The 11,914-nt window shown below is 38.7% G+C and overlaps 2 protein-coding genes across 2 annotated transcripts; one reads left to right on the plus strand and one right to left on the minus strand.

Moving 5' to 3' along the window:
* Positions 1–51: 51 nt before the first annotated feature.
* jmjd4 (jumonji domain containing 4) lies at positions 52–2,953 on the minus strand. Its single transcript, XM_061732439.1, has 6 exons — positions 2,247–2,953; positions 1,988–2,153; positions 1,287–1,412; positions 928–1,195; positions 596–742; positions 52–509 (listed from the first exon to the last, which is right to left on the minus strand). Exons 1-6 carry the CDS (start codon positions 2,497–2,499, stop codon positions 174–176), a joined length of 1,296 nt encoding a protein of 431 aa, XP_061588423.1. The 5' UTR covers positions 2,500–2,953; the 3' UTR covers positions 52–173.
* A 28-nt stretch (positions 2,954–2,981) lies between these two features.
* On the plus strand, positions 2,982–11,246 carry snap47 (synaptosome associated protein 47). Its single transcript, XM_061732440.1, has 5 exons — positions 2,982–3,219; positions 4,331–4,852; positions 4,957–5,459; positions 5,742–5,866; positions 9,927–11,246. The coding sequence occupies exons 2-5, from the start codon at positions 4,356–4,358 to the stop codon at positions 10,071–10,073; spliced, it is 1,272 nt and encodes a 423-aa protein (XP_061588424.1). The 5' UTR covers positions 2,982–3,219; positions 4,331–4,355; the 3' UTR covers positions 10,074–11,246.
* The last annotated feature ends 668 nt before the right edge of the window (positions 11,247–11,914 follow it).

Genomic DNA, 11,914 nt, shown 5'->3' on the forward strand with positions numbered 1-11,914 from the left:
TAGATTATTTATGTATCTTTCTTTTAGTGCAAAAACAAAATCTAGACATTCACAAACAAAATGTAAGACTGCAATGACTTTAAAGCCTTTTATCTTTATTTTTTAACACTGAACAAAATGGGCACTTTTCATTCAAGCTTCTGCCAGGTGATAACATGGTTAAGACAGGTGCATCATTCCTGATAAAGCAGGTGCTGCCCTCTTGTGGACTGTATGGTGTCTTGGATTTGTTGTAACATGATTTCTGGCTGCAAAGTCAATGTTGAGTGATCAAGCCGCTTAAAGTCTTCATTGCACAGGAGGCATTCAATAAGGTGAGCCACTCTTTGTAGGTCGAAGGCAGCATGGTAAGGTCCAAGTGCGGTCAGGGTCTCAGACAGATGTCGTGAGTAATCGGAGGAGTCCCCAGACGAGCAGGCAGTCAGGAAAGCCATCCGGTTTTCCGCGACGATTTTCAAGAAGGAGGCAAATTCCCCATAATTAATACCGGAGCAGGCCTTCATGATAACCTAGGAGGAAACACATCCAGCAATCACAACTTAATTTGTTGTAGCAGCATTTTTCTGGGCAACAAGCAAACTTGCATGTGTAATACCTGGCAGTGCTGATGCCATGAATCCATCGTGTTTTTCCACTCATCTATCTCTTTTTGAACAGATGACAGCTCATTCTGAAGGAATTCCCACATGATATCAATGTTGCAGCCATTCAGCCAATTATGATTAATCGAGATTGTATCCTCCTGGATGAAAAAAATAAACAGCAATACAGGATCACAAAAGTAGGAGTCGCTAAAATTTTTATTCTTTTATTCTCGACTCTTAGCTGATTTAAACAAAAAAATGTACCTGAACATATAGTTTATACAGTAGAACACTTAAAATCATACGATAGATGATTCTGCTCTAGCGGTTAACCAGTTCTCACCAGATTATAAACTTGATGGTGCCAGCCGCTTGGCACAAAAATGATTTCACCTGCCTCTTGAATGATTTCAAGAGGTTGGCAGGCTTCTTCGAAGTGTGGAAAAAGGCCTCTGTCTTGAAGTTCAGTTGACGTAACATCATAAGGAAGGTTACCATGAGTGTCTCGTAAAAAGTCCTCCTGACCCGGAGGGTACAGGAGCCACTTCTTCCTGCCACAGATGTTTGCAGACCAGCTGTAGGAGCGGAATACATCGGCATGGAATGGGGTCCTAGTGATAAAGGACACTGGATTATAAGAAAGAAAAAAATCTAACAACATGAAATATGAGATTTACCAATCTTATGTTTAATACGTCATACCATGAGCCTTTGGGTCCCATATAGACAAACCGATAGTCATCCACCTCCAGGGTATCCCAGTATTCATTGAGCCAGTCTGAAGAAAAGAAGACTGGTGTGGTGTAAACATTATGGTCTGGAAAGTCCCTGTCAAACAATGTGACATTCACAAGACTGGGTCAGGTTACTTTGAAATTGTATTCATTAATACATAGAAATTACTATACAATACTGGTACTTACATATAGTTATATAATCAAATGTGTTGCAAACATACATTTTTTTTAAAGTATTGTTGGATTATGTAAAAATTAAATGATCGTTAATGAGTTAATAAGACTATTTATCATTAACAAGCACATTAGTTGATATGACAAAATGTGAGTGTAGAAAATCTGCACTGTTATTGGCTAAAATAATGTGAATTTGAGAAAATCTAGTAATTTGTTGTACAGACATCAAACAAATCAGCTCTAGATGCTGTGCAATTACTTTTTTATAGAGATTATGCATCCATTCATACACTCATCCACATTTATACAGATGTATCATAATATAACCATGTGTGTGTGTGTGTGTGTGTGTGTGTGTGTGTGTGTGTGTGTGTGTGTGTGTGTGTGTGTGTATTGTAATCTGACTGTAAACTAGAATCAATGTGAACTGTTTGGACAGGAAAGTCACTTGAATGTCCTGCGTTATACAAAGATATTGAATTCAATTACCTTGTCATATGCCAATCTTTAAGATAAAGGCATCCTTTGGGCGATGAGTGTCCATTCTGGATGTATTCCTTCCAGTAGTGTGCAAATTCTTTAAATGGCATTACTTGTTTAGGATTGGCATTGTATTCCTTCGTATTGCAGTTTGCAACTGGAACAGGAGTCTCATCTATGGGGGGGACATACACAAATGAACCACCTTACATGCCACATGTCATTTGTAGCTGCAACCTGCTTATGCTTAAATGAGGATTTCATTTACCAAACTCTTGTAGCAATTTCTGGAAATTAGGTTTGCCCTCCTCAGTCACCCACTCTCTTCTACATTTCCAGTCCTCTGTGAACCTTTTTGAAAACATGCATGGGTGATTGGGTAGCAAATATTTCTTGAAAAATTTAGAATAGCCCAACTCCTTGTCGATGTAATCTACAAAATGCGAGGACCAGAACTGCTGGTAGGACTGTGTGGGTATGGTGACCAGGCTGCTGCAGTAGCGGTACGCATCCCTGTCCATGGTGGTAAACGACACTTAGCGCGTTTAGCTGCCCCGGTAAAGTGCTATTACTCCCTTTTACAGACAAATTTGAAATATACTTCGAGATGCAAACTAACCTATATAAAAGCGAGCGTTATATTTCTCTCCATTTGTGACAACAGGTCGCCATACGATCTATACGCATAAAGCCTAAATTATGGTTCCGCGTTAAATCGACGCAGAACTTACGGCGAAGGGTACGCGTCGACGCGCAGCGGCTCTGCGTTGGTGTAACGCGGACCATAAATCAGCCTTACGAGCACCGCACGCTCTTATGACGCTGTAGCTCCTTCTCCTCAAGGCACAGCTCCATTCATTGACGGTATTAATTTATTTTGACGCTAATAATCAAAACTATCTTGTCAAACCACGGCCCTCGCTTACTATTCTTATCCTCCTGAAACCTTATACTGCAAGTGTTGTGTGCCAGTAGCAGAATGTTCAAGTCGGACAGTAAATAGAGACGTACTCGAGTGTGACGTCACTTCCGTAATAAACATCACAGATTTCACATCAGAGAGTGGATATTATTACGAGCTAACCTGATGTTTACCGCGCTGACGACAGTTTGTGCGCCGTGTGAAGGATATGCTCTTACCAAGAGGGAGTAGAGAGGATTAGAAATATTCAAGGTTGTAACAGTATGGTGACGCACTTATAACGCTGTCGGTGTGAACGCCTCGTCTGAGCTCATCTGCTGTAAGTTTGTACCTCATCACACTGATCACACAGTACACAGGGATAGGCCTGGGTTGAACAAAATAGATTTCCCAATTCTAAATCGATTATCATATTAATTCTTAAAAATCGATTCATATGTCTAAAGATCGATTTTTTTATTTTTTATTTATTTATTCTTTTATTTATTTATGTATTTGTTTTTTTTTCATCATTACATTACAACTTTTGGTTATTTTTTTGTTTATCCCCAAAAAAATGAATGTTTTCTTGGACACGAGAATAACTGGTGCCATGTTTTTGCCTTTAAATACTGTATGTTTAAAGGTATGAAAACATTAAAGTGTTAGGTTATAATTGCATAAATTGTCTATATTATATATTATCTATAGATTATACATATTTTGTATATAATTTTTGTATTTTTTATATATTTTTTATCTCTGACTTTTCAGTCTTTTACCCTCCCCTGCATGTTTGTGCTAAGTGTACTGCTGACAACAAAAATAAGTTTCCCCACTGAGGGAGAAAATAAAGGATATCTTATCTTATCTTATCTTATCTTATCTTATCTTATCTTATCTTATATTTCATTACTTTATATACTGTCTTGGGGTTACATTTGCAAAAAATGATAAAAACCGAATGCTCAAAAATTAAAAACCAAAATAGACCGAAAATGGAACAAATAAAAACGGAATGTGGGAAAAAATAAAACCGATTTCATCCGTCTCTGTTTGCTGCCCTGGATCTGTTTGGTAATTCTGACCCACATGATGTTTCTGGAAGCAGTTCTATCAGCATTCTGGGAGCTGATTGGTCCTTACAGCATCATTAGCTGCCAATACTTGCTGTTTAATCTCAATATAATACTAGCAGTAATATTTTGCATAACTACAGTCATATAATTCATGCAACAGCTCAAAAAACAGTTTTAATAACAGTAACCCAAATCAATATCAGAATTGGATCGAATCAAAGTGTGATAATCGATTCTGAATCTTAAGAATCGGAATCGAATCGATTCTTGACATTTGAATCGATCCCCAGCCCTACACAGGGGTGTGATGTAATTCTAGATTAAAGCAGCAGCTGCACGTGTATAATGAAGCTTGTTTGTCTTTTCTGTCAGGTTTATTTGAACATCTTCTTCCAAAATGAGCCGGGATGTCCCCATCCACAGCTGGCCTGGTTCCTACTACATCAACAGCCAGAAGCGTTGGGAGACCGGGACCCTGTCACTCACCAGGACCACGGTGCGCTTCATCTCCAATCAGAGCAAGGAGACTCTGGCAAGCTTCCGCCTGTCCCGGATCATGGAGATCAAGATGGAGTCATCCAGTTTTATCTTCAGCACCCTCACAGTGCTCGAGGAGGGCAATGTGAAGCACTGGTTTGGTTCCCTGAAACCCAACCGGGTGGTGGTTTATAATGTGTTGGAGCATTTCTGGAGAGAGCGCTTACTTTCTCCCGGTTCAGAGGCTCGGGGGGCCGAGTATCAGCCCTCTAAAGGAAGAGAACTGATCAATCTAGTGGTGGGGGCCCAGAGGAGACTGGAGGACACTGGCGTAGTCCTCAGCCACCAGGGAGAGCAATTTGACAATATGATGCAGGGACTTGAAAAGATAGACTCTGATTTGGGCGTGGCTGATAAGTATTTATCCTAAAACATCCTTGCTTTAAGCATGTTTCGTCACATTGTGTCACAGAGAAAACAAACAGTGTAATTAACCTTTTCTATGCCTGACTGTCTTGCAGACTTTTATCAGAACTGGAGTCTCCTCCCTGGTGGCCTTTTGGCAAACTTCCTTGGAGGACAACACAAGAAGCCAAGGCTGAAGATGCTGCAAGAGCTGCAGCTGCCGCCTCGGCAAGCAGGGCGTCCGGTAAAAATAAGGTGATCGCAAGCATCCCAGCAGTAGTGTCCAGAGGTGGAGATTCAGACTTGAAACCTGGATGTTTGCTGGTGCTGGTGTCCTCACTGGAGGTGCGGGACACAAACTGCCAACTCCTGCACCGATTTGAACGGAATGAAATCGATGAAATCAGAGTGCACAGTCCCTATGAAATTACAGTTAAACAGCGGTTTATCGGGAAACCAGATGTATGTTACAGGTTCCTGTCTGCAAAGATGCCAGAGGCTATGTCCGTGTTAGCGATGCAGTACAAAAAGAAAGTGGAGCTCACAAACGAATACACAGCTTTCAAAGTGACTCCTCTTCCATCTCCATGTGATAAAGAAGAGACAAACTGGACTGAAGGTGAGGAACAGATTAAATGAAAACGTATCATTTTTTCCCCATTAGTTAGTATACATTTGACCACTGAGTGGCAGTAAAGATCCATGTTTCTGCTCAAATACGTTTAAGTGTAGCCACATGTAAAAACATTTCATCATGGTTATTAGTGTTTCTCTTTGACAGAAATGTATTTTGATGAGTCACTTCAACCCGATTGCCTCAGTTGCTGTACTTTGGGTTTACTGTCTGGTTTCCTTCTAAACAACATATGCACTTTTTCACCATCTCCACCCATGGAGTCAGGTTCGCTGCCAAAGTGCCAAGACACTGAACTCCCAGTGGAGGTCCCAGCAGGAGAGCTGTCCCAGTTGCAGGTGCAAGTCCTCCAACCATCTGTCAGTCAGGCTGAGGCCCAGGAACTCAAGCAGGTGAGAAAGTTGGCTTCCCTTTGCTTGTACAAGATTGTGAATACACTTTGGAAGTGTTAAGTTGTTTCATATCTACTTAAACAAGACTTGTATCACAAATATAAAAGCCCACATGTGCAGGCGGCAAATTGCCTCAAATAGGGTTAGGCAGCTGTTATCGTAAATAATCTTCTGGTTTCAGCAACATGTATTTTGATATTTCCATTCCAAACCACAATTTGCCGTAATGATTTTTTTTTTTTCATCCTGTATGTTTAAAATGTTATTTGGTGAGACCACAAACCGAAGTCCATCCTGGTTTTAAGAGAGGAAAAGAAACATGGTCAGTCATTTGGTCAGGCTGTACAGCGCCTTTCCAGTCAGAACCTTACAATACGGAGAGCTGTTTCAGACATAGTCTGTGGTGGGAAGACCTGCAGTGACGCAAATTCAGACCTATGATTCTGACAATTTTTTATGTTTGTGAGTCACTGTTCCAGGTTTCTTAGACTTCGGCATTTTATTTAAAACTTTCAGAGAGCTGGTTTTGATTTCACCACACCACATTTACACTTTATTACAGGACTGAGATGAATGAATAACAGTTTGTCAACATTAGCTGCATTAGTTAAGACTCTCCGACACCATGCCAATATCATAATGACAACAATATCGTAAACAAGAGGTTGATAAACAAACCAACTGGTGCCAGAATATAAATGGCAGAGACTAATAAATATTTTAAAGTATAAGGATGTTTAATAATACTGCGTATCTGTTTAACGTTAACACTTCAACGAATGTTTTTTTACAAGGAGTCCTTGAAAAAGTTTGATTGTCTGTAAAGTGTTGTCTTAGCTGCAAAGCTGCATAAAAAGTTCAGATAATACTCTATAATAAGGCCATATTCATATGCATTAATACGCTTTAATAATAATAATGATGTTATAATGCATCAATAATTCTTAACTAATGAATGACTTATTTTGTTTGATTACCTAATTTAAATCAATAAACTTAACATGTTTTGAATAAAGTAATTGTGTGGAAGCTTAGGAAAATAGTGAACAAGGACATAGCTGGGACTCTAATTATGTTTTTACCATTTGTGTGGTCAAAAACATAAGGACTACATTTGCCAAACAGAAAAAAATGAAATAAAATCCTCTAAAATTAATAAAAACATTCTCCATCTTCCTAACTAGTAAGATTTAGTTATATATTTCACAAATGCCAAGCATTTGACTGATTATTGCATTGTTTTCAGCACTTGGTGACACATAAGTCTTTGTTGGGAGTACATTAGTTTTTCCGTTCACTTCATGAACAATATTTGATGGAGTCATTCGTATGACTCCATACCACAAATGTTTACACTGTTTTACAGTAATCAGTGGTTCCCTTCTTTCTGCTGTAATAATAACGTTTAAATGAGTGTTTAAAATACAATAGACAAGCCAAGCTGTAAGAGCGCTGGCAATGCTTTCAAAGTGGCGTATTGTCTGCTGCTGATAATAGGCCACATTTGAGAGGCTGCCAATCAGGTCTTAATGCGGTGCGTGTGCACACACCCACTCTTAACATAATTCAAGATTACAATCTACTGAGAAACTTGTTTTACAGAAGACCACTGACTTTCTAACTCCGTTATGTTTCAGCGTTTCAATACCAGCCCAGTCTTATACCAAAATGTTTAATGACAGTATTGTTTCCCAGCATACAATTCTGTTTCCGCAAAAAACACACACTCAAGATGGCTACTTTTTTGGGGGAGAGTGGGCATAGACTTTTGTTGTCGTGAAAAGCCTGGTGTAAACTCACAAGCAGAGGTGGACAGAGTACTCGACCCCAGTACTTGAGTAAGAGTACAAATACTACTGGTCAAAATTTACTCCGTTACAAGTAAAAGTAGCTCAGTCAAAATATTACTCGAGTAAGAGTAGAAAAGTACTTGCTTTTAAAGGTACTTAAGTATCCAAAAGTAAATGCTTTTAAATGTACTTTAAGTAAAAGTAAGAGTAAGAGTAAGAGTACATTTCTTATTTTCCACATCAGTAAATTACTATATTTTTTAATTTTAATTTAATTTTAATTTATTTAATTTTTTAATTTTGTCTGTGGTTTGTCTGTGCCCTCGTTTTTTACTCGGTCGAACTCAAACATTGAGTTAAGATACGGCCAAGGATTTTGTGAAAGTCCCTGCTTCGAGTCCGGCTCATTATCAGACTCAGACGACTCAGCGGATTGTCTTTCTTCTCCTGACGCAGGCGTAGCCATTGTTGCGGCTCTGTCTTGACTTGTTGCGGCTCTGTCTTGACAAACGCAGGCTACTTTGGCGGTATCGTTTTGAGGAGGCTTGACGTATTTCCGCTTTACGTACATCCCAGTGGAGAGCGTGCACTGTGATAGGTCTCCTCCTTTGACAAAAACAGCTTGTGTCCAATAGGATTTTAGGGAAGAATAAAAAAGAGCAGACCTGAAAGTAACGAGTACTTTTCAGCCTTCCTAGAAATTTACTCGAGTAAAAGTAAAAATATTTGTCTTGGAAATGTATTCAAGTAAGAGTAATAAGTACAAAAGAAATCTAATACTCAAGTAAAGTACAAATCCTCTGGATATGTACTTAAGTACAGTACTCAAGTAAATTTACTCCATTACTGTCCACCACTGCTCACAAGTATGAGTATATTTTCTTAAACCTAACCAAGCAGCTTTGTTGCCTAAACCTAACCAAACAGCAACAGAGAAAACACAAGTATAGGATACAGTCACTGAACATGAACCTTCGCTGAGAATGAAACTGAGCTCACGGTTAAACGGTTAAAAACGAGTTTGTGTTTGAAGATAACAAGTCACTTTGAATGTTTGCTCCCACAAGGAATCGTGGGACACCAACATCTCATTTCACAGTATACACAGTTCAGGGCATCCTGGGATGAAAGATGTAAAAAAAAAAAAAAAAAAAAAATAGGAAGGATTTGATTATATCTTTAAGTGTAAGGAGATAGCAGCGCAGATTTATTCATGCAATAAATATTACTTCATTACGATTGTAAAGTATTGTGTGCTACCCACTAAAGCACAAAACTCTTGGAATTATGTGGCATATTTCCACTTAGCTCTAACTTAAATGTTTAATTTTAGTGTTTTCTACCAGACATCATTTTTTAGGCAGTTGTGTAAGCAGTTGGCTAAAAATATTCCTTTCCTGTGTTCTTTATTTTGCTGACACAGCAAAGCTTTTGTGAACATTAACTGCAAGGTGGGATTCAGACATGTCATCCCAGTTTAAATTGTGAAGTCACAGACCTGAGTGAGTGAATGCAGTTGGCATAGTAACATGCTATCTGCCTGCGGCTGTTGTAGTGTCCGGTTGAAACGTCCACATAAAGCCGCCAGTGTAAACTTGACATAATGTCAGCAAGCGTGGTTCATACGAGCATGTGTAGCGTCATTGTCGTTTAGAAACGAGGGCGGTGGGGGTTTTAAGTGGGCGTTTATTAGGCTTTGTTTGGCACATTGCAGTATTTTCAAGCTGTCCAATTAACTATTACATACACGGTTGTAAGGCCATGGATATGTAGCCACAATATCCATTAAAGCTGCTGAAAGTAGAAAGCAAACATTTCTGTTTACCAGTGTTTACCAGGAGACCAGCCAGAACTTCTGACGTGGACTTTCCTCGAGTTTAGATTCAGCATAATATAAGTTAATAAGATAATCTTGACACTAGATGAATTTTTATTGCACACTAGTGTCAGATTTTGACGTCTGCTGATCTGCGAACGTAAAACAGCAGAGTTTTGTCTTTTTAGGCAAAATCGAGTTAAGAATCTCTGATTTAAATTGACTGCTCCAGTGATTTCTAACTCACTGACCCTGTCCTTATACCTCTGGACATGCGGCCCACATGTTCCCGGCTCATATTTCTCACCACTGCTGTGTGTGTTTTATATTAAATTTGTCTTTAAGTGAGTCTTTTGCCTTACTCACATTCACATGAGTTGGATTATTTACCGCAATTACTTAACTAAATACAGTATATCCGTATGTTCCTGTTATACGTTACATGTGTGTACAGATGCTGATGCAGTTGAAGAACCTGGCGCTGGAGGCAGAGACGGAGCTGGAACGGCAGGATGAGGCTCTGGACGTCTTGACAAGCTCAACGGACCGAGCCACCATGCACATAGAGAAGCACACATGCCGCATGAAAAAGCTGTTGTAGCCCTGACAGTTTAGTGCATGTCCCTCCTGACAAATGCACCTTGCCTTTCATCATCGTCCACATGGGATTTGTACAGATTGCCATAACAGACATAGTTCAATGAGGGCTTGCATATAGTCCTGTGTAGTAAAGGAATGTGCTATCTGCAAACTGACAAAAAAGCCGAAACACATATTATTCTCAGCCTCTTTTCTCATCCCTCCTCCCCATCCCATCCCAGTACCGGCACATGATAGTGTTGCTTGTGGCTTGGCTCGGGCGGCTAAACCCGATTGGAAATATTTTTTAAGGGAAACCAGTGAGGGATCACACCATCACACCCATGGGTCAGCGCCAGTGTCAGTGTTGGTAGAATATCAGGAATCCTCTTTTCAAGTGAAAAACAAGCTAATGATTTCAAACTTTAAAGTAATATAAGAACATGTGGATTTGTTTGATCACAGTAATGTCTGCCATTCTTCCTCTTTCTATTTCTCAGGTCATGGATGTCACTTATCTTCTCATTACTATTGCATGTGTCAATATAATGTTATGAAAACGTCCAATATAGCTGAATATAAATGCACAACTCTGTTCTGGGATGGAATAAAAAGCACTTCTTCTCTTTGCTTATGATATATTCGGTAATTTATCTATTGTATATGACTTGCTAAAGACAGATTGGTACTGTACGACTATAAATCTGTATTCATTATAAATTACTGACACTTATTGCAATTCTGTTATTTTATTGTGATCAGTTATCACTGTGAATTTGTAATTAGTCGGTAGGTGAGTTATTCTGAAACTGAAGACATAAAGACCTTTAGGCTTACTCTATCATCGATATTAACTTATTTAAAAATGTAAGGTGAAGGGTGTGTATTTATTAACTTCTTTTTTATCTAAATTTGAGCATGCCAGAGAAAGTTTGAGAATCATTGCATTGAATATATGTCATGTAAATAAAATCTTCTAAAATGACCTCGGTTTACATTTTTGTTCATTGTCATATTTTATCTTGGATGTAAGAAAATGACAAGTAAATTAAAGGAAAACGAAAAAAGAAATAACATGTTTTATTTAGAATAATAACGAAAATAATAACATGTTTTGTTCATGTATTGTAAGCAGCCTTTTTATCAGCTAGGAAGTCATCAGCATTTCAAACCTGTAATAGGACACTACGTGTAATAAAATGAGTATGTTTACTGGATTGTTTGTTTATTTTTTTAAGACACTAATCAGTGGACGCTTGTTTTGTTTTTGTGAAATGTATTTTCTCTGAACCTACTGTACTGTGAGTGATCATCCTGAACAACTGGCCCGTGCAGCGTCTTGCAACTCTTTCTTTTGGTTTTGTTTCCATATTTCCAATCCTCATTTCCAGCTGTGCTCATTTTTAGTTAAATACTTTTTAAAATGCTACTACTTTTCACCCTGGGTTGGTTCGATGCAAAGCAGTGATAAAAACAACATGACAAACTATTGAATGCTCATATCAGCTGTTAATGGGAAACTGTTTATATGTTTTTGTTGGTCTTTTGTGGGTATAGAAATAGCAGTAGCTGCTTTTAATACACTGCACGGTGATTATCTACCTTTATATGAATAGTTTTTGTCAATTTAGTAGCTTTACAGTTGCACAAGATGCATTCCCAAAACTTCCCATGTGTTTGGTTGAGATCAATAGGAGCATGAAGCAGTGGGGGATAATGGGATAATTGGTGATTTTGTCCTCCCCAGGTTTTATCTCTCTTTGTGTGATCAGAATACAGTTTACTTCCATTGACTTAATAAGGTTTTAGTGCTTTGACGTCTCTGTACAACCAGATATTGTTTTACAGTGTATATTTACTGTC

This window comes from Cololabis saira, chromosome 10 (genome assembly GCF_033807715.1).
Source record: "Cololabis saira isolate AMF1-May2022 chromosome 10, fColSai1.1, whole genome shotgun sequence".
In the NCBI taxonomy this organism is placed as follows: Eukaryota; Metazoa; Chordata; class Actinopteri; order Beloniformes; family Belonidae; genus Cololabis; species Cololabis saira.

Excerpts from the sequence above, each read along its gene's own strand:
- jmjd4 (XM_061732439.1), bottom strand. The coding sequence starts at position 2,499 with ATGGACAGGGATGCGTACCGCTACTGCAGCAGCCTGGTCACCATACCC. Across the intron at positions 2,154-2,246 it reads GAAATTGCTACAAGAGTTTG|ATGAGACTCCTGTTCCAGTT; the intron begins GTAAATGAAATC and ends TCCCCCCCATAG. Across the intron at positions 1,196-1,286 it reads ATGGGACCCAAAGGCTCATG|GACCCCATTCCATGCCGATG; the intron begins GTATGACGTATT and ends CTTTATCACTAG.
- snap47 (XM_061732440.1), top strand. The coding sequence starts at position 4,356 with ATGAGCCGGGATGTCCCCATCCACAGCTGGCCTGGTTCCTACTACATC. Across the intron at positions 5,460-5,741 it reads AGAGACAAACTGGACTGAAG|GTTCGCTGCCAAAGTGCCAA; the intron begins GTGAGGAACAGA and ends CCATGGAGTCAG. Across the intron at positions 5,867-9,926 it reads AGGCCCAGGAACTCAAGCAG|ATGCTGATGCAGTTGAAGAA; the intron begins GTGAGAAAGTTG and ends ATGTGTGTACAG.